At 43.0% G+C, this 20,670-nt stretch overlaps 1 protein-coding gene across 1 annotated transcript in view; it reads left to right on the top strand.

Moving 5' to 3' along the window:
• Window positions 1-20,670, top strand: part of XYLT1 (xylosyltransferase 1) — a 176,107-nt gene that overhangs the window by 132,766 nt on the left and 22,671 nt on the right. The window contains exons 5-8 of the mRNA XM_059484242.1: window positions 963-1,043; window positions 13,581-13,797; window positions 15,859-16,035; window positions 18,704-18,966. Coding sequence (XP_059340225.1) covers window positions 963-1,043; window positions 13,581-13,797; window positions 15,859-16,035; window positions 18,704-18,966 — 738 coding nt within the window. The remainder of the gene's footprint in view (window positions 1-962; window positions 1,044-13,580; window positions 13,798-15,858; window positions 16,036-18,703; window positions 18,967-20,670) is intronic.

The raw sequence follows: 20,670 nt of genomic DNA, 5'->3' as shown, positions 1-20,670 counted from the left end.
TGAGATTATGAACATAGTTTACTTGGCTGATAACATTTCCAGGTTGTTGCAACCTGACCCCAGCAGTTAAACACATTTTGTGCAGTTAAACACATTCAGGTTTAACTTGGTTTTCTGTGGCTTATAATAATGAAATGTTTTCAAAATACAGTAATATTGACACCTCTTTTATCTTGAGTCTTTCTGCTGCCAACTTCATTACAGACCATTGCTTAAATGGTGTTATATCCATAAGGTTGTGGATTCAAATGCAATTCAGGAGATTAAGATCTTTTTAATGTGATTTATTCAATTTTCCTAAACATGCTGACCTAGATAAATAGAGAATATTTTTGCTCCATTGTTAAAGAAAGAGCAGACCACAAAAGCTCTCAAGTGTAAATACATTCTTGGACATGTCAGCTGAAATTTTGAAAATGCTGGTGTCAGATTGCCTGTCATACTAATCGGAATTAACCTTCTAAATTCCTTTGTTCCTGTTGATTATACTGCCTTTTTTACATCTAAATTCTCTGTGTTATGCATTCCAACCTTGGCCTCTTCTGTATTACACAATAAAAACAAATAAAGTGCCAATAGATGCTGAACCAAACTCCCTAGGAAATATCTAGCAAAGCATGTAAAATGGAACTATCAGTGCAGTCGTCTTGTAGCTCGATTTTCATACTTAAGAAGTGTTGAGCAGTATTACTTCATGCACACTCTGTTATAGAGCTTAAAATACCTGCCAAGGGTTGATAAGAAATTTGTTAAGGTGTAATAAAGCTGTGCTTCCTTCCAAGTATGCTTTCCTGAGCAGAGGGGGTCACTGAAGTTTAGCAGCAGGATGAAAGTATTTTTTGGAACCACCTCCTTCAGAATCTGAGAATGGTCCCTAAATGAGAACAAGAAATTAATACATGGCTCTGGACACAGTGGTTTTCACAGTGTAATTTGTGCCCCTTTTGTTCTTTCTCTCACAGGACAAATGATCAACTCGTGGCATTCCTGTCCAGATACCGAGACATGAACTTCTTGAAATCCCATGGCAGGGACAATGCAAGGTGAGCTGGCCCTTTCCTCACCTTCATTTAACCAGACCGCTGAGAATTATTGTATGGGGACAGTTTCCAGCATCACCTGATTGAAGAAATCCCTAGTCCAGGAAAGAGACATGAATGAGGAGGAAACCCTTTTCTGATGGTTGTTTCTTGGACAGAGTGACTCCTTCCCAGAGTCAGAGGTGCTTTTGTGGGGAGAGAGGCTCTGAGCATTCTGATGTGGCATCCCCCTGTGGACTCAGCACAGATTGATGTTTTGTGAGCAAGTGGCAATTTTTTACACCCCAGCACTGACCTGGTGGCCCCAGGTGAGCAAGGCTGGGTTAGCTGAGCTCTGCAGCACAGCCTGGCACAGGCACAGCCCCAGCTGTGGGAGCCTGTGGCAGCCTGCAATGCCACTAAGAGTGAGGGTGGTGGCTGGAGCTGGTCACAGTCTACCAAAGTTTGGATCAAAATCCTTCTTCAACCACCCTGCACAAGTCTTGGAGAAGGAATGTGCTGTGTTTCCCACCACTCATCAGTAGTACTTGAACTTTCCATTGTGGTTTGGGGGAGCAGCAGTGACCAAACAGCATCTTCCAAAGGCTTTAACAACATCTGCAGATGAAAGAAGTTTCCCATCTAACTGCAGTGGTCCTGTTTTCCTCTTTATTCATAGTTTTGCTGTTCCTCCTTTTTGCTGGTTTTGTACCATAACAGCAGTCCTGCTGCACTTCCAGCAACTCCATATGCTGGGCCCCAGTGGCTTTGCATCTAAAAATATTATTTTATTCTGCTTGGGTCACTAGGTCTTCCCTTTATTCTGTAAAATGTCAAGTTTACCCAGAGAATGTGACACACCGAGTCATGTGTTCAGCACAGCGATGGCAGAATAACTCACAAGTCTCTCTCTCTTCTTGGCCATTCTTACTTTTGTCACCAGATTTATCAATTCTGTCATGTTCCTGTTTAAATTAAGTCCTCACGAGCATTCATCTTGTGCATGCACAAATTCTATAGCAGGTAGTAAAAAATAATCCTGTGAGGAGTCATATTTAAAGCCAAGTCAACAGTTTTCACAGGAGAGTCTCTGGTTTGGGAAATGCAGTGTCAGAGTGATTGGCAGACTCAGCTGTAGCTGGCAATAGTGATGGACAGCAGAGTTAGTGGAGAAAAGAGCAGAGAAAGAGCCAGGAAAATGCAGTTGGTTTCTTGCCTCCTTGCTCCTCTGGTGCTCCTGAGTCTTCTCAAATTCCCTGAGCTGGCAAAGGAAAATAACTAATGGGTTATGACACACCAACATCAGGCTGGTTCAACCATGCCAACTTCAACTGGATCAGAACAATTTAAATCAATTAAACACACTAAGCCGGTATTAATTTAATAATGAAATGAGCAAATGTGCCACTTGTCCTTCCATCACAGGAATAGCAAACTGATTTAGTAGTTCAATGGTTTTCTTTGTATAAACAGCTAAATACCTTTTAGCTTATTACAACATGTCACTGTGTTTTAATTTTTTCCCTGGATTTCTACCATCAATTCCCTGTGCATCAGGGAACATGATCTGGGACATGAGTGCAGATTTGCCCTCCCTGTCTGCCATGGCTCCCTAATCCCTGAGTCCCATAAGTGCTCCCACTGCTGACCACTGGATGAATGGATCCTTTCACATTACCCCTTGGCACATCCCCAAATTTTCTGTCAGAGAGGTAGAGTGGCTTCCCTCCTCCTGCACAGCCCAGGCAGCTGCAGACACACTCAAGCCAGCAGCTGCAAACACCTCTGAGCAGTGCTGGTTTTGCATAAAAATCCATTCCATTGTTTCCAAAAGCTGATCAAAAAGTAATTATCCCCTGTTTGTATTGTGGGTGAATTTCCAGCTCCACATCCACCTGTTGAGAGAGAAATATCTAAAGTGAAGATTTCTAGTCTGATATTTCATGTTTAGTGCTCGAGTGACTCAGTCTTGACTGAGCTGGTCAGTGAACCTTCTGCTCTCCCATCTGACACAGTTCCTGACTTTCACTGAGTGCCCAGGTGTGTAGGCTGTGCTCACACCAGCCAGGTTTATCCCTGCAGTCACAGTGGGGAACTCCTCTGGGCTGAAATGCCTCCTGCCAGCTCAGGCAGGTGAGCCCCACCTGGGCTGTCACCGTGTCCTGCAGCCAGTGTCCCCAGGGAGCACAAGGGTGCAGTGCTGCTGCTTTGCAATGTTCTCCCAACCTCTTGTGGCCTTTGCCTGGGGAATTTCCACAGCTAAACTCAGTGATTTGCTCAATGTGAGAATAAGGGATGGGGGTTTTTTTTTCCTACTAATTTTTCCAGTTTTTAAATTTTGCTCTTTCCTTTGTCCTGTCACAGCCCAGGGGAAAAGAAATACCCCATGAAGAGAATGGCATGGCCAAGAGCTTAGTAAGGTCTGGAAGAGAAGCAACAGCCTCAAGGGTTGGCAGCAAAAAGTTAAGAAAATAAAAAAATAAAAGACAGCTTTTAGAACACAGGCCAGTGTCCATTTTATTGGGCAATAAAGCTCCCTTTGGATATCCTATCTCAAAACACACTGGAACAGAATTTTTTGTTTAAAACAAGGAATTGAAGCCACAATAAGGGAGAGGCCACTGGCCTGTACTGGCTGCTGCCCCGTGTACAATAATGATTCAGCTGGTCCAAGGTGTTTTTCTCAAAACATGGGAACTGCTAATACAGGAGCACAGCATCTAAACATAATTGAAAGCAATGTATAATCCTTGCTGATACTTTTAATTTTAATTTGTGGATGAATAATGGCACCTAATCAATAAGCTTTTCAAGTCTGCCTTGTAAACAACTGAAAACTCTTAATTTTAAGTCATCATAGCCTTTGGATCATACAACAGAGAAAGATTAGAAGTGCCATCTCCAACCTGAAATGCTTGCACAGCTCAATTACAGTGTACTTTGCATTCAAGCCATGTTCACAATCAGTGCTTGTTTTACTGCCAAATAAGGAGAGAAATCAGGCTTCCTTTTATAGAGTTAAGTTTTCTTTTAGTTATGCCAAAGTCATGAAAAAGTGCATCACTCTGATTTTCCTTTAGTGGCTTCAGCAAAGAGAATGGACATGAAAATGGCTCCTTCACTCAGCTGGAGGCATTATTTCCTGACAGAGGTGGATGTATGAAATGAAATTGCACACAGTGGCTGGAGTTGTTACATAGTGCTTAGTGGGCAACACATTTCCTCCTATTTTCAGTGTCTTAGACTATTAAAAGCAAGTGAATAACCTGGTAGTTGTATAAGCTATTGCAATTTGGAATAGCAGAGGATTTTTTCTTTTTTGGCAGGAGCAGCACCTGGATGATTATAAAACATTAAGACAGTCAAATGTGACATCTTCAGTGGCAGGCAGGAAGAGGGGAGGGTTTGTATAGAAACCTTTCCTCAGCAGTCATTTGGGAAACACTGTAAACATGCTGAGAAGGCTGGATGCTGTTAGATCTTAGAGAAATCTTGAGCTCATAGGCAAAATACAAACAGCTAAAGAAAAGACCCTTAAAATTTTGGTATGTGTCCCCATTTTCTTCTGCTGATTTTTTTCTCCTCATTACTGCTGTTTTTGCAGTTGTGTTGTCCTGTTTCTGGGTTCCAGGTAATTTTAGAGGTGTTGGTGACCTGTATCAAAGGGCATCGCAATCCCATCCCAGCTCTCAGAGGCTGGAGAAACCTCAGCTGCCAAAGGACTGGGGCAGGTTCCCAAACTCTGCACTGCTGGCACACATCTGTTTCACCCCATTTCAGACATGCCTTTGTGCCTCAGTGGCACAGGGTGTTTGTTGGTGTGCTGTGCATGGCATTGATGGGGGTTTGGTGGTCAGTTAGAAAATGAATCTTACAGTAAACACTGCTGTGTATTGCACTGCTGAATTACCCAAACACGAGGGGAAAGAATGGATTAATTGTCACTGCTGTTGGAGTAGCCTAACCACACGTCCTAGCCTAACTCACACTGCTGCTCATGTCACATATTTGGTGGTTCCTTTGGCACAAATCACCCTCAGCCTCATACTTTTTTTGCTAAATTTTTTAGAACACTTGAGTATTCCGGAGCACATGAACTGAGATCTATTTTTTGCTTGGAAGTAGTTCAGCACAACAGTTGCATGAGAAGTGTACTGACTGAAATAGCAACATGCATCTTCTCTGCAAAGAGGCTGCACTTTGAAAATTTAGACATTACAGCTAACTTTCAAATGTTCTTAGTGTTTTATGCTAAGCATTAGGGGAGCCATAAAGCCTTTACAGCTTCAGCTTGACAATTCACCTCCTTGTAGGGCTTTTATTTCTGCTCAGTTTTGGAAAACAGAGCTCTAAGCTGTCAGTGCAAAGAGAAACAAAAGCAGCCATATGTCTTGACGTGGGACTAAGCAGGATGTTCTTTGTTCTTAGTGTATACAGCAAGGTCATCTGCTGGTTCAGGAAGGTGCTTCCAGTGAGGAGGTTTGAAGTAGTAGCCATCCTTTATGGGGCAAGGACAGAATTAGGAAGGAGGTGGAAATTGAGATACTGGTAAAATAATCAGGAATCTTATTGCTATCTAAGAACATTGAGCAGCACACTTCATTTTCAGCCCTGTCATCTGAGGCATTTTATAAAATGGTTATGATAGGAAACACCATTTGAAGGGGCACAGATGTTGTTGGCCCTGGTGTCCCCAAAGGTCAGTGGCCTGATTTGGTAGCTTGAAAACCTTTATAGAAGGGACTCACATTTGCCCTCAGTCACTAGAAAGGAGGTGAGGAGACAAGAAACCTTCCAGAGAAGACATTTATTGGAGACAAACAGATGGTAAAATGTCAGGTTTAATATCATTGAGTCTGTCTGTGGTGGGTTCATGCTGCATTCTGCATACTATAATTTGCAGTTTTGCTTATTTAATATAAAAAGAAACAGAAACATTTGAGTTATGGCCTCCCTTATGGTGAGAGGAAGCCATTTCATTTTTGATCTTCTAAAAGCTGTTTTGGTATTGCTTAAAAGATACTGTGTAAGTGAAGAGTGGGGTAAAGAAACCCACAGGGAAGTGTTTTAAAGTCTCTCTTGAGCTTTATGCTCCCAAGGAAATGCATGGAATTGTTGACAAAACAAGGCAATTCCTAGTAGAGTCATTACTGCAAAAAATAGACTTTGCAAGTTTCCTACAACTAAAGAATTTCACAGGGTTTTTCATTTTGCTCCCTGGCCTGCAGCATTAAAATATTGAGAAACATTGAGGCTTTTTAAGACTTTCTCTGAGACAGAGACTTCTCCTTTGAAAGAGAGAAAGTGGAAAGAAAAGCTTTTCAAAACCAGTGGAAGTTAATGTGTAGAAAAAGGCAGAGAAGAAGAAAGAATCAGGAGAAATTTCTTCTAAAGAGAATGCAAAGATGTGCTAGGACTAAAGCAGTAAATGGGTATTCTGGGAAGACTGCATATGAAAGAAGCAGAAACATATTATATAGCATATGAGGCGCCTATTGTAAGCTTGAAAAGTCTAATCATGTCCATATAGAGATAGAATAATGACCAGATAAATGTGTGTATTCATCAGCTTTCAACAGTATCTCATGTGGAATACCCTAAGTGCCATGGCTGCTTGGCTTCCATAAAGATCTCACTGGTTGAGAAGGGACACATTGAACGTAATATTTCAGGCTGAACTTGTGTCTTGAAAGAGATATTCAAATTGCTGTACCATTTTTGCTGCACTGTAAATGATCTAAACTTTTATTGCCCAGCGTGTGTGGCAGCAGTAGTCTGCCCCAGGTTTAACTGCACTCTGAACATAAAAGTGTTTAACACACCTTGAAAACATGGACTGCCAAAAAATCCTTCCAGTGGAGCTCCTTGTTCCCATCACTTGTGTCAGTGCGTCAGGGGGTAGGATGGTCAGGATGGACAGAGACCAGAGATCTCTGCAGCCAGGGCTGGCACTTGGGGTTTATTGCACAGGGCCTGGGTGCAGGGCCCTGCTGGGATTTGGGGTTTATTGCACAGGGCCTGGGTGCAGGGCCCTGCTGGGATTTGGGGTTTATTGCACAGGGCCTGGGTGCAGGGCCCTGCTGGGATTTGGGGTTTATTGCACAGGGCCTGGGTGCAGGGCCCTGCTGGGATTTGGGGTTTATTGCACAGGGCCTGGGTGCAGGGCCCTGCTGGGATTTGGGGTTTATTGCACAGGGCCTGGGTGCAGGCCCTGCTGGGAGCTGCAGCCACAGCTCAGAGCAGGCCTGAGAGAAGAGAGGGGGAAAGAGGATGAGAGGGTGAGAGAGTAAGGGAGTAAAAAAGGAAAGAGAGTAAAAGGGTAAGAGCTTAAAAGGGTAAGAGAGTAAAAGGGGTAGAGAGCAAGGTTCCTGTTACAATACAATAAATCTTCTTCTTTGTTGAATATTCTAATTCTCACTAACCAATCTAGTACAATATACAAGTCCTATAGAATTTACATACAGCCTATAAGAATCACTACATTACCACTCTGTGTTACATTTTAAACCCTAAAATCTCCTCTTTGGGCCCCTTCTGCCAAGCTGTAGGGTCTGCTCTGACTCTTGGAGCTGTCTGCAAGCAGAGAGAATTGTTTCATCAAAAGGGGATTACCTTCAGCTGGCCACACCATTGTTTTCCAGTTGTTCAGTAACTGAGGTATCTCAAAGCTTGCTTTCATTTCAATCTCACTTATAGTTTCTATATTCTTAAAATCTTTTGCCAGGCAATCATATTTATAAGGCTTTCCTGTTTCATCTTCCCCAACAACTTGCACTTCAGCTTCTGCCACAAAAACTCCAGGAGCATCTCTGAGCTCTGGCTCCCTTTTGGTGGCTGTGTCACCTGGGTGTCCTTCTCTGAAGCCCATCCTTGTGCTCCCATTGCAGCTGTGCCCTTCCAGTGCAGCTGTGCCCTGCCCATGGCTCTGCTGTGGCCCATGCAGGGATACAGGTGACAAACACTGATCACATTGAGAGTGACATTTCCTTGTGTTCCTTGGTAACTCCTGAGCGTTTAGCACAGTGGGCAAAACTGCTAAAAGCATTTCAATTTGTGTGCTTATTTATGGCTTTGGCTTTTGCTCCTGAAATAAGCCCAATCAATAAATAAGCCCAATCTTACTAAAGCAAATTCAGTCAAGAGAGAAATCCTTTCTGATATTGTTGATTTTTTTTTTCTGCATTGTCATTAAAGCTTTGGGGGATTGTTGAGATAGTAATGTGTTTACTTTATGTGTTTCCCTTACCCTGAGTGAGGGAATTAACAAAAGATAAGAATTCTCCTCTCGTAACATTTTTGACCTCATAGCAATTGCATTTAGGATGTCACAGTTAAAGCACATTGAAAAGCAAGTTACAATTATTCTTTCTCTTCCATCATTTCTGTCTGTACTGAGAGTTATTTTCAAGGCTTTTTGAAACAGCAGGAATTGTTTGTTCTGTGCTTTCCACACGATGCCTGTCACACTGGGTAGAAATCTTCCTCATCTTGACAGACTAAGTAGGTGCTATTTCTGTTTGACACTGTTCCCCTTTTCAAGCTTCACCTCCATTTTGGGAGTGGGAGATCAGCCCTGGAGGCTTTCAGCATGACAGGAAGGTCTCAGGAAACACACTGCAACATCCTATCCTTCAAAAAACAGATGAATAGCTGGTACCATATAGACATTGTGTTTACATAGCCAATTGTTAATTATTTCAGATGTAAATATTGTTTAACCCTTGGTAGAATAGAGTTACTCATGGAAATGGAGTGAAACCAGGGTCAGCTGGACTCAGCATACTCAGTGAGGCCAGGATTTCTGCCCTGAGCAGGCAGGGAATGATTCTGCCCAGCACAGGTTGGGGATTCATCAATCTGCTTATTATAAAGAATTTTTCAGTGCCTGGTTTATGGAGATGTGTGGTAGCCTAGAGATTGCTCACAAATTACTTCTTGCAACTGCTACACTCAAATTGTCAAATTATTGTTCAGTGCTTTCTAGCTGGTCACTTAAACTGCAAATTACTGTTTTGTGCTTCCCAACTGATTGACTCTGGTCAGTGTTTCCAGGGTGGCTGTGCAAACACTGCCAGCAAGTGACTCTCACATTTCTCATCTGTAAAAATATTTACTTGACTTTTGCACTGAAATGGACTTTCTTCCTCAAATTTTCTTCTAAAGACAACGAAAAGAAGAGCAAATAAAGTCAAAGCATGTGGAGCTTGTCCATATACACTCAGGGAAACATGGACATGATGCTAGTGGAGCTCCTGGCTCTACAGATTTTTGCTTTGACATTGACATTGGCTTTTGACTTGTGAGGAATTGTTTTGCTGGAGTTTTGTAACTTTTATTCACAGTTCTTATTCTTAAATCCTGAATAATGATGGGGTCCTGGGTAGGTGCACCTGGTTAACAGTGAAATGTCAATGGGAGGTTCTTTAGGCAAGAGGCCAGAAACAGGAAACATTTAGGAAGAAACGTTTTCACCATAAAAAAATGTATTCTTTCCAGAAAAAACCTTTTAGTGATAAAATTACTGGTAAATGGCATTTAGCAATCTTATAGCCTCTGATACTTTAGGAAGTTTTACTCATTCATAAACTTCAAGAAAAAGAAAACAGCAAACTCTCTGACTTACTGTGTAAGTACAGCATTCAGGAGCAGGGGTCTATACAAGTTGCTGTGGTTTGCACTGTCCCTTGGAGAAAACTGTCAAAAAGGAGATATTTGGTTGTGATATTTTTGCTGATAAAGTAACTCTGTGGCAGTATTTATTAGCAGTTAGAACATATCATAAGAGCTGAGCTGTGTTTATACTCATGTTGTAGGAGTATGTGCTACACAAGTTACAAATGCTTTATGTGTTATACAGTCCTAGAATCCTGTCTGAAATGCATTTATAAATATTTAAATAAACTACAAAGTAAGAGGAGTTCCCTGAGCTGGATTGCATTCATGAGCTGCCTGGACTGACATTACACTCAGTGACAGACCAGGTGCTGCAGGCAGTGGGGTTTTCTTAGCAAAGTGTAAAAATAACTCAGGAACTGTGAGGCTGCATCCACACACAGGGCACAGGGGCACCTTTCATGTGTGTCAGTGTCTGATTGCTGAGCTCAGGTGCTGACACACCTTCTTAATACCCTGTGTTTCCTCCTTACTTTTGAGTGTAATCACGGGCCCTTAAAACTGGAGGCTCTTTAGGAAGAATTAAAGTTGATAAGGGGAAGCATAAAATGTCTTAGATTGAGTGTTCTATGAAATAAAGCAAAATGGCATGCTTTTCTTAATCCTAGTCTTTTTTAAATTCTATTTTCTCCTGGTTGACTCTTTTCCTATCATTGTTGTTTTCCTCCTGTTATTTTCTTTTGGATTAGGAGAAAGGCCAGTTGTCTTCACCTGATGATAATCTCTGCTGTATTTGGCCAGCCATGCCTTGGTTCAGTGGGATGTCATTGTTCTGGCCAGTGCATTTGCAGCTGGCAGAGGTATCCCAGTCTTACCTGATGTTCAGGGTGACAGGAAACACCTGAATTTTTCCACATTGACTAAGATTAAGGAAATGCTATTACTAAGCCTTTTTCTTTTCCCCTACTTTTAATTTGGGAGTTACCTGCAAGCAGTTTTGTGAGACCAAAGAGAGAAAGACAAGGGGGAAAACCACCTTTTTTTTGCATTTCATTGCTCTTTATGAAGCTTGGCCTGGCTTCATAAAATTTACTGATTTGGTATTCCCTTGAGCATAACCAGAAACTAATGAAATACAGCATGAGACTAGAAACAAATCATTAGGGTCATGCTTTTGCCCTCCATCTCCCTCTCTTTCTTTTCAGAGGTGGCTGCAATCATTCTTGGGTGGCTAGTCAAGAATCTTTATGAACTCTTTGTAGTATCCAAGAGGTTTTCATTTCTTGGAAAGGCCTATGTGGCATACAAACACCCCTTTCCCTTTCCCTCAGGCAGCATTCAATATGCTTGGAGTAAGTTCTTGCCTGCCTGAGTGCCAAAATTGCTATTGCTGGAATATCTGGTGCATCAGTCATCCTAGCAGAGAGCCTGGAATGACAAAAGGGAGCCTCACCCACCTTTTCCACTTTGGTTGCTGTTCAGCTCTCTGTGCCAGCTCCTCTCCTATTTCACTTCCAGCAGATCTGAAATACACTTGGTCCCCTTGGCTGCCAAGGAACATAAATGAGCAGCAAGCCATCACCCAGTGGAGAGCTGTGTTCACAGCCCCTTGGACGCATCATTGCTTCGTAGGCCACAGAAATTATTTGCTCTGCTAAAAATTGCAAATTTGCCTTATTCCAGTGAGGTGTTGTGACTGTGTGTGAAGAGGCTCAGTAAGGGTGATCCTTCTGAAAAACACCTCTTCAGCTGTTATGTGTCTGACACCTGGTGTGATGTTTCTAGGAGGGTTTCAAGAAGCACAAGCCAAAGGGTTATTTCTTGGGAGATCTCTGAAGGCATTGCAGCTCTCTAGCTGGGCTGTGCTGCCTTGCTGGAGGGTAAGTGATTGGAGAGTACGTTTACTCTCTTCTAGTAACCCAGTTGTATAAGATTTGGGGGCTGAGGTTTGTTTTGAAAACAATTGTACTTCCAGGAACTGGCTTATTTCACTCCATATCCTGAGATGTGCTTTTCCAAGCCATTAGCTAAAACAAAACCCAAACATAGAACTGTGCACATATAGAAAAAAAGAATTCTGTCAACTTCTTTGGGAACCATGAAGCTGTGAGTCAGGATTTGCTGGGGCCTTCTCATCTGGAGCGTGGTCATGCTCCTCTGCTGCCAAGTTCAGAAAAAAGGCTGAAGCTGTTACAGTACCAGGGAGCTGGAGCTGGGTCATGTCACACAGGCTGAGGCAGCTTCTATGTAGAGCAGTTTTTGCTGTATCCAGGTGGTTCATTTTGTTTGAGGTTTCTATTGCAGTCAAAGAACCTTCCATTCGAAAAGGAGAGTAAAGAGTGATAAATTGGTAGAGATAGCAGTTGAAAGAAATTACTTCATGGAAAAGAACTTTATGTTCCTATTTAAATATAGTCGATAAAGTTCTGTTATTTTCTTAAAATAATTAACTCTAATGAGCATTTAGTTTTGAAGAGAAATAAATAAATGACCAAACTTTCAGGCACATTAATATTTGATTTGGAGATAACTGCATAAATATTGAATTTGAAGATTACATTCCAGAGCACTGCATTAAAATTGCAAGACTTTTCTATTATCCTTCATAATGGAACATGAAATTAGAAACTTGTTCATGGAAAGAAAAATTTCTCAACTCTCATTTACGCGTTTTCAGCGCTGATGTGTTAACAGAGGAGCTCTTCTCACACTGTGAAAAGAGACATAGCTATCAGTAGGACATAGACCCTGGAGTCATTTACGGTCCTTTTGAAAATTAATATGCACCATTTCATAATTGCATCTCAGTTCTTTGATTGGTATAGAACAGAACTTGAACCAGGGATTTGGCCTACAGGGTTAATGCTCATGTTTCCAGATGCAGGACTCCAGATAGCTCTGGTGTTTGTTCCTTAACTTTTATTCTTTTCCCTTACCTTTAGTAGCATGTGTTTGAGACTACCAGAATGCCATCTTGGCTTGCTGATCCTGAAATGCCCTGGCACAGCAGCGTGTGGTTCAGGAAGGGAAGGCTCTTGCCACAGCTGTTGTTATCCTGTAGATGCTGCACCCAGAGGGGGCTGTGGGTTGCTCTGGTGTGTGGTCAGTGAGCATTTGTTACTGCTCAGGACATGTGGGATGTGCCCAGTGCTCACATCCGGGCAGGGTGGATGGTGCTTACCCCTCCTTAGTGCTAATTCACAGCTGCCCTGCTTCTCCTTCAGGGAAACCATTCCCAAATGCATCAGACAGCCTCAAAAGATCAGTGGGCATTCAGTCCAAAGTGTTTTCAAGCAGATCGATTTCCCAGCTTTCTTCTTTTATATTGGTTTCAAATAATTCATTTCCATAACTTTGCAGTTCTGCAGTTGCTCCTCTTATTCATGGTTCAGCAATAACAAAACATTGCTCCCCAGAGACCTGAAAATGGAGCAAACTTGCTCATTCTACAGCAAAGACCTTTACAATGGTATTTTTTCCTTATTGACTATATCCCTATAGAAAAATTAATGACATAATAGCATAGGAGAAAATTGGTCATTTTACCTTTATGTACATTTTTCTGTTTTTTAAAAACTGAATTTATTTAGCGAGAGAAGAATGTGTTTCGCTCCTGTTCATGTTGCAGTTCTTCTGTGGTGGTTTGTTCAGAGTTAATGAACATTATGGACTTTCCTGCCCTAGAGCTCTGTCACCTGCACAGCTTTAGGACAGCAGAAGGTGTGAATGATGTTTAAAAGCAATCTGTTGATCTTTGCCTCTGTAACAAAACATATAACTGATTAATCATTTATTAAACCTCTCTACATTACTTATGAGTAGAACAGAAATATAAACAAGTGACCTTTTGATCCTTTTTTGTTCGCTAAAGTAGCTTTTTATTTATAAATCTCCCGATGATAGCAAACTACAAATTAACATGTAGTGGCTGCTCTTGCATTCCCTCAGGTTCATCAGAAAGCAGGGGCTGGACCGGCTGTTCCTGGAGTGCGACACGCACATGTGGCGCCTGGGGGACCGCAAGATCCCGGAAGGAATCACCGTGGATGGGGGCTCAGACTGGTTCCTCCTCAACAGGAAGTTTGTGGAATATGTCACTTTTTCCAATGATGACCTGGTGACAAAGATGAAGAGGTTTTACTCCTACACGCTGCTTCCTGCCGAGGTATGTGAATGCAAAGGATCCTCTCTGTGCTCAAACCTGCAATGTTTGTGCTTGTCCCAAAGATCTGACCAAAATCAGAGGGGCCTTCACCTGATGTCACTGGGCTTTGGAGCATCCCACAGTGGGTAATGAAAATTTTACTTCTGTAATGAGTAAGCCCTTCAGGGTTAGAACATCTTTTGCAGTTGTTTATTGCTTTGTTTGTTTGTGGGACTTTTTTGCAAAGAGTGCCTTTGTTTTGTACTTCTAAGCCTATTAATCTGTTACTGAACAACCAAAATCCAGCTGCCCTTTGCTTGCAAATTGTTCCTGCACAAAGCTTTTGAAGGATATTAGAGATGGCGAATTGTCTTCATAAGTAGCTTTCCTTGCTATTATCCAGCATTTTTCTTTAAAAATATAAACCCTGCAAACAAAGGTTTATTGTTCTGTTCAAAACTCAGCCAGAAGGCACAGTCACAAATCATTTAGATCACTCAGGAGTCACTCTGGCTGCAAGTGATGCAGAAGGGGAGTGCACAGCAGTGTGGGGTTTGCCTGGCGTGCAGCAATGTGCCAGCAATGTGCACTGTCTGCAGGGAGGGCACACTGGCAGCCTGTGCTACACCTGCCCCAGCAGGTACACTGCTCCCCTGGCTTGCCAGCCTCTGCTCCACATCCTGCAGCCCCAGGAAGAGCTGATGACTGCCTCTAAACCCATAACTGCCTTGGTTCCTGAACATTTTGAGGGATGGATGACACCAGTCTTGCAAATCTTGCTTGTTAGCTTCTGGTGGAGCACAGCAATTGTTATCTTTTGGTAGAGGTTTATTATTCCCCACACATGTGGCATAATCTTCTTTTAATCCCATTTCTGTTAAAAATCACCTTTTTCTCTACTCTGATAACCTTTTCATCCATTATCTAGAGAAACTCCTGTATTGCTATAAAAGGACACAGGGCAATGGGTAATTGGGTAGGGTTTTTTTCCCTCTCGCTTGAATGAGAATGGATGCCTTTATGGGTTTAACCAAACAGTTCAAGCATAAAATCCATATTCACTGGGCTGTCATTTAACATTAAAAAGGGTAGGGGGATTATTTGGGGGCCAGCCATGCTAATGTTATGCTGGTTATTTATAGATCTTACTATTGCTGATTTTAAAGAGAAGTCACTGCTCCAAAAATGGTCTCTTGCAGGGCTAAAATTGATGGTATTCCATAGCTTTTTTCTACAAGGTTTTCTTTGCAAGATACATAGCTGGTTTTGTAAAATGGCCCTGCCTTCACTGACCTCTTAACCTGCTATATCAGTCCCCATTACACATGGTTTATGTAATAGCTGTTATTATGATGATATAATTAGGATTGCCCAATAGGAATTCCATGCTGCCATGAGTCAGCAAATAAAGACTTACGATTTCAGATGTAAATGCAGGAGGCAGAATGTCCTTTTGATCTGACTCCATGTTTCAGAACAAAGCCACTCAACAAGCAATGCATTTCAGAGTGCTGGAGATAGACACCCACATAAGAGCTGTCTGAGACTGTGTTTTTATCAGAGTAACCAGGGTGATAGTGCAGTTTTGACAGTTGTTTTGGGAAACAACTTGAAATATGCCATTAGTACATTGTTCAGAAAAATAGTCCTAAATCTGTTAGACCAGGGAGCAACTTACAGAAAGGAAATAATGGGCATTTCTTAGAATTGCTCACACAGCTGAAATAAAAATAAAATGATTGCTGGTACTGGTGCCTTTCCTGGAGTCCTTTGGGCTGCCAGTGCCCAAAGCTGGTCATTGTAGGAGTGCAATTATTCTGTGCCAGGTTATTGGAGCAAGACCTCAGCTGTGTGTTCTTGCAGTTTGGTTGGGTCTGTAGAGTGCTGTGATTTTTCCATGCTCTGTGGAATACAGGCACACAGAGTGTGTTTCATATGTGGCAGAACAACAGAGCTTGTTAATGCTGTCATTTCAAACTAAAATAGGTCACCTGCAGTAGGTTTGGGCCGATGAGTTGAAGTGAAGGAGAAAATGGAAGTTTGAGGAGCTAAATCTGATGGTGTGCTCTGTGTTTGCTGCAGTCCTTCTTTCACACCGTGCTGGAGAACAGCCCGTTCTGTGACTCCATGGTGGACAACAACCTGCGCATCACCAACTGGAACAGGAAGCTGGGCTGCAAGTGCCAGTACAAGCACATCGTTGACTGGTGTGGCTGCTCACCCAATGACTTCAAACCAGCAGACTTCCACCGCTTCCAGGTAACTGAACTCACCTGCAGAGAGGCTCTGCACCCCCTGCACTGGGGTGGAGAGCTGGCTGAATGCATGGCTGCAGCAGGGAGAGGGAAGGGAAGCTTCCCCTCCATCAGGCAGGTGGAGAAAGAGATGTGAGGAAGCTCTGATCTTAATTTCAGGAGAATGAAAGATAAGTTCTCCTATGTTTTGGCCCTGGAGACATACCACTGCATGGTAAGGTCACAAAAGAACTCTTTGGACTCCTTGGCATTGGTATTTGGCTGTGCTGGAAAGGAGAAAAGCTTGACACATCTCTGACTGTACCACTATTACTTGGTAACTTCTTGTGCAAAAGGTTTTTTCCAATGTTCCAGCTCAGGTGCTTTCATCATTTCACGACACTCCTGGCTTTCAGCTTTAAGCAGTGTTTATCATCTTCAAAAAAAGCCTTGAAGTTGATCAGTGTGCGTGTTAGAGACTTACGCAGCACAAGGCAAATCCATTTTCATTATTATATTCATCAGCATGATCATATTAAAGTTTATCTCATGATTTTGGGAGCCTTAGTCATGAGGTTTTGATCACCCGGGTTTGGCAGGACTGTCTTGAAAGGTTTACTCAGTTCCTTGGTGATAGTTTCCTCAAGGCAGACATGAGAGCGAGTCCTGTGCTCCAGGGTGCACTCAGTCTCGAGGCTGTATCTGGCCTGTGCATCTTCTATTGAGAATGAACAGCCACTTGTTTCAAGGTCACCACATTTGCAATTCCATCCCTCCAGCTCCTCGGGGTTCCCTGCATAAAGCATGTTTGTTCAGGCTCTGTGTGGGATGGGGAATGTGTTACCCTACAGCACAGAAATGATGACTGCTCTGAAACAGAGATCTTTTCTTTGCTGTAATGTGCTGTCTGCTAGGCAGGCTTGAAGTCAGTGACACAGGCACTCTCAAAAAGAGCAAATGAGATGTTATCTAAAGGAGGCTCTGCTGTCCCAAACATGTGTATGGAATTCTCCAAGCACAGAATAAATTGCAAATCTTTAAAAATTCCTGTCAGACTACAGAGCCTGACCTGCTCCAGGCTGTGAGCCCACAATGATATTTCACAAAACAATCAGGTAAACTAAGCTGGAAAGGACAGTTCAAAATTAGAATAGATGAAAAGGCAGCTTCTGACACGTTCTGGTGAGAGAGCCCCTCACATGAGCACACAGCACCAGAAGACTGGGGCTTGCTGTTGCCACAGAGGCACAAAGTGAGCCAAGATCACAAAGCCATCTCAGAGCAAAAGTGAGCATCCTCAAAAGAATTTTCCAACCATCTGGGACACTCTTGAACTCCTTGGCACCTCAGGACCCATGCTCAAATATGAGCAAGGCAAAACAAAGACTTTTTGAAAGCTAATCGTAGCTGAGTAGCATATAAAGCAGTTATATGCCCAAGATTGTGTCAAGAGCTGAGAAAAAAACTGGGCAGGACCACTCAGAAGTAGAGAAACCACAGCCACAAATGTTACCTCTCCCAGAGACCTCTCATCACCTCCTGGCAGCAAATCCATACACAGAAAATGCTGCTCTGCCTCTTCTGAGCCCTGGTGTCACAGTCCACTTTGCTCCCTGCATAACATGTGCCAGTGCTGCCCTGTCTCCAGGCTAACATGGGGGTTTGGAGAGCATTCCTCAGCCCTCCTGCACTTGGAGAGCCTTCCTGAGCCAGGCAGCACAGGGTGCCTGTTGGTCTGAAGGGGTTCTCATGGAGTAATTATGTAGTTTTTAGCTGAACCTTAACAACACTCCTAACAACAAATGGTCCCAAAGGTGACATTTTAAGTCATCTTTGCCCATGGAGAGAAACAGTTCATGTCCTCAACTCCAACCCATTGCTTAAGACAAAGTGTCATGTCTGAAAATGGGAACTCAGTGTCTATCATCACAAGAGGCCCCTGGCTGGGTAATAATTAGCATAGACTCCATGATTCACAGAAGGCTGATTAATAATCTCTTTATTAAGAAACTCATTGCTCTTACAGACAGTTACAATACAGCTGGACCTAATTGGTCCTCCAATCCAAACACCATCACCGCTGGCTGATTAAGAAACCACCCTTTGTTAAACAAATCTCCATAACACATTCCACATGTTCACTGTGGTGGTGTTCACTGGGGTCCCAGGATGAGGCAAGAGACGAGGATCTGACTCCATGTTTCAGAAGGCTTGATTTATCATTTTAGGATATATATTATATTAAAACTATACTAAAAGAATAGAAGAAAGGATTTCATCAGAAGGCTAGCAAGGAAAAGAATGAAATGAGAACAAAATCCTGTCACTGACCACAGGAGTCAGCGAGTCTGAAACAGCCGGACTGTGATTGGCCATTAATTAGAAACAACCACATGAGACCAATCACAGATCCACCTGTTTCATTCCAGAGCAGCCGGTAATCATTGTTTACATTTTGTTTCTGAGGCCTCTCAGCTTCTCAGGAGAAAAAATCCTAGGGAAAGGATTTTTCAGAAAATATCATGGCTACATTCACAATACCAGGTGCAGCCAGTTAAGATAAGAATTGTTTCTCATTCTTTTCTCTGATCTTCTCACAGCCTTTGTGAAAGCTGTGTTTCTCTCACAGCCTTTGTGAAAGTTGTGTTAGTCTCTGTGGCCACAAGTGACTTTGCCCTGTCGTGTCCCAACAGCAGACTGCCAGGCCGACTTTCTTTGCCCGCAAGTTTGAGGCGGTGGTGAACCAGGAGATCATTGGGCAGCTGGACTATTTCCTGTACGGGAATTACCCCCCGGGCACGCCGGGGCTGCGCTCCTACTGGGAGAACGTGTACGAGGAGCCCGACGGGCCGGGCGCCCTCAGCGACGTGGCCCTCACCATGTTCCACTCCTTCTCCCGCCTGGGCCTGCGCAGGGCCGAGAGCTCCTTCCACGCTGCTGGGGACAACAGCTGCAGGTCAGTGCTGCCCTGCTGCTCCAGGGGACGCAGGGAGGCTCTGGGGGCTCGTTCTGCTCGGCCGTGCTGGCTGGAGCCTACGGGCACGAGCACAGCCAGGCAGCTGCAAGTGCGCAGCGCCGATCTCCAGGAGTATTTATGGCCGTAATAAAGCGTTGGTTATTCCGGGTTGACATTATGTGACCTGTTTGCTGCACTTTTAAGGAGCTCCTCTCCAGCCTGATGAAGACTGACAGGATCCAGTTGGGCAGTGCTACCCCCCACTGCTGCGTTTCCCTTGATTAATTTCAGCAAGTTTATTATAGCCTCAGCTCCTAAACCCTCCGTGTGATTGCAGCAGAGGTCATGTTCACCTCTATTATGCTTACCAGAAGCAGAGGACAGGATTTCAGAACAAATCTGAACACAGGCAGGTTAATGGTCCTTGCTTGTTTGTTCCCCTGGGAGCACACATGGAGTGCAGAGAGCTTGCTTGGCTCAGTTTCCCTGCTTGGTGCAGCTCTCTGTGCCAAAAGTGCTGCAAATGGTAAGATCTAGTAGCATCAAATATATGAAATATACATAGGTGTTTATATATCTATATATAGGTAGTTATATTTAACTCAAATGAAATTCCTTTTTCTTTAAAAGGAAATTATCCCTATATTCTAGATTCCTTTTCACCTCTAAGCCTGGCTAAGAAGAATTCAGTCTAAAAGGGATTTGAAGGAAGAATTCCTGAAGTTAGACTTGCATAGAAAAGCTCTCTTAATGGTAGATGTTTGCTGCCTGCAAACACATCTGGAGCTGTTTAGATTCAAAGCAGAGATGGTTCTTCTTTTTAAGTCTCACTTTACCATCTCTTAATTCCATCTTCAGAATGTGTTTCTGGAGCCCGCTCATTTTTATCCTAATAGAAAACACATAGAGCCTAAGTCAGCAAACACTCCATGTGCTCTGATGGATGGACATTGCCCATGTTGTGTTCTCAAGAGGGAACCAAATGTGCCTTGACCTTCCTAAATTAGTCATGGAAGTGCTGAGCAATGCCCCATTTAGAAAGATGTGGCAATAAGTGCTCTAGATTCCTATTAGACTTTTGTCAGTGAAGGTTACCAGTGCAAAGCAATGAAAGATCAATAACAATTAGATAGAAATAATCACTAGTAGCATGCCTTCCTTATATGAAATAAAGGCAGACCTGAGGAAGTCCTGGGTCATTTGTCCTGCAGAGTGAAGCCAGCAAAGAGGATGGGGACTATGTATAACCAGTACTGAAATAATTTTACAATTACATTTGTTCTCAGTCCTTTTGCCAGTATTCTGGTGCTGATTTATGTCAATTATCACTTTTGTTTCTGAGGAACTTTCCATTGCATAGGAACTCAAGGTGCTTTTCAAGCTTGCTCAGATTATAGATAGGAACACCATGACTCTAGCTGTCTCCAGGATAAAGCACAACTCCTTCAGCAGGCTGGAGCCTCATGAAACAGTGCAGGGAGGAATTGCAAACAGTGATACAGAGTGGAGGCTTTGTTTTGATACCTACCTGAGCCCCCTCAAGACACTGTGAGTCAGCATTCAGGTCAGATCAGAGAAAAATGGCTAATCTTCAGATTTATGATTCACATTTCCTCACTTCTGATCCTGTGCTGTCCTTCTGGGTGTTTGCACCTATACCTTTCCTCTTTCCCCCTCGTGGTTTTGCATGTCTCTCATGCAGTA

The sequence above is a fragment of the Ammospiza nelsoni genome, chromosome 17 (genome assembly GCF_027579445.1).
Source record: "Ammospiza nelsoni isolate bAmmNel1 chromosome 17, bAmmNel1.pri, whole genome shotgun sequence".
NCBI classification, from domain to species: Eukaryota; Metazoa; Chordata; class Aves; order Passeriformes; family Passerellidae; genus Ammospiza; species Ammospiza nelsoni.
This window is presented reverse-complemented; position numbering and strand designations above follow the sequence as displayed.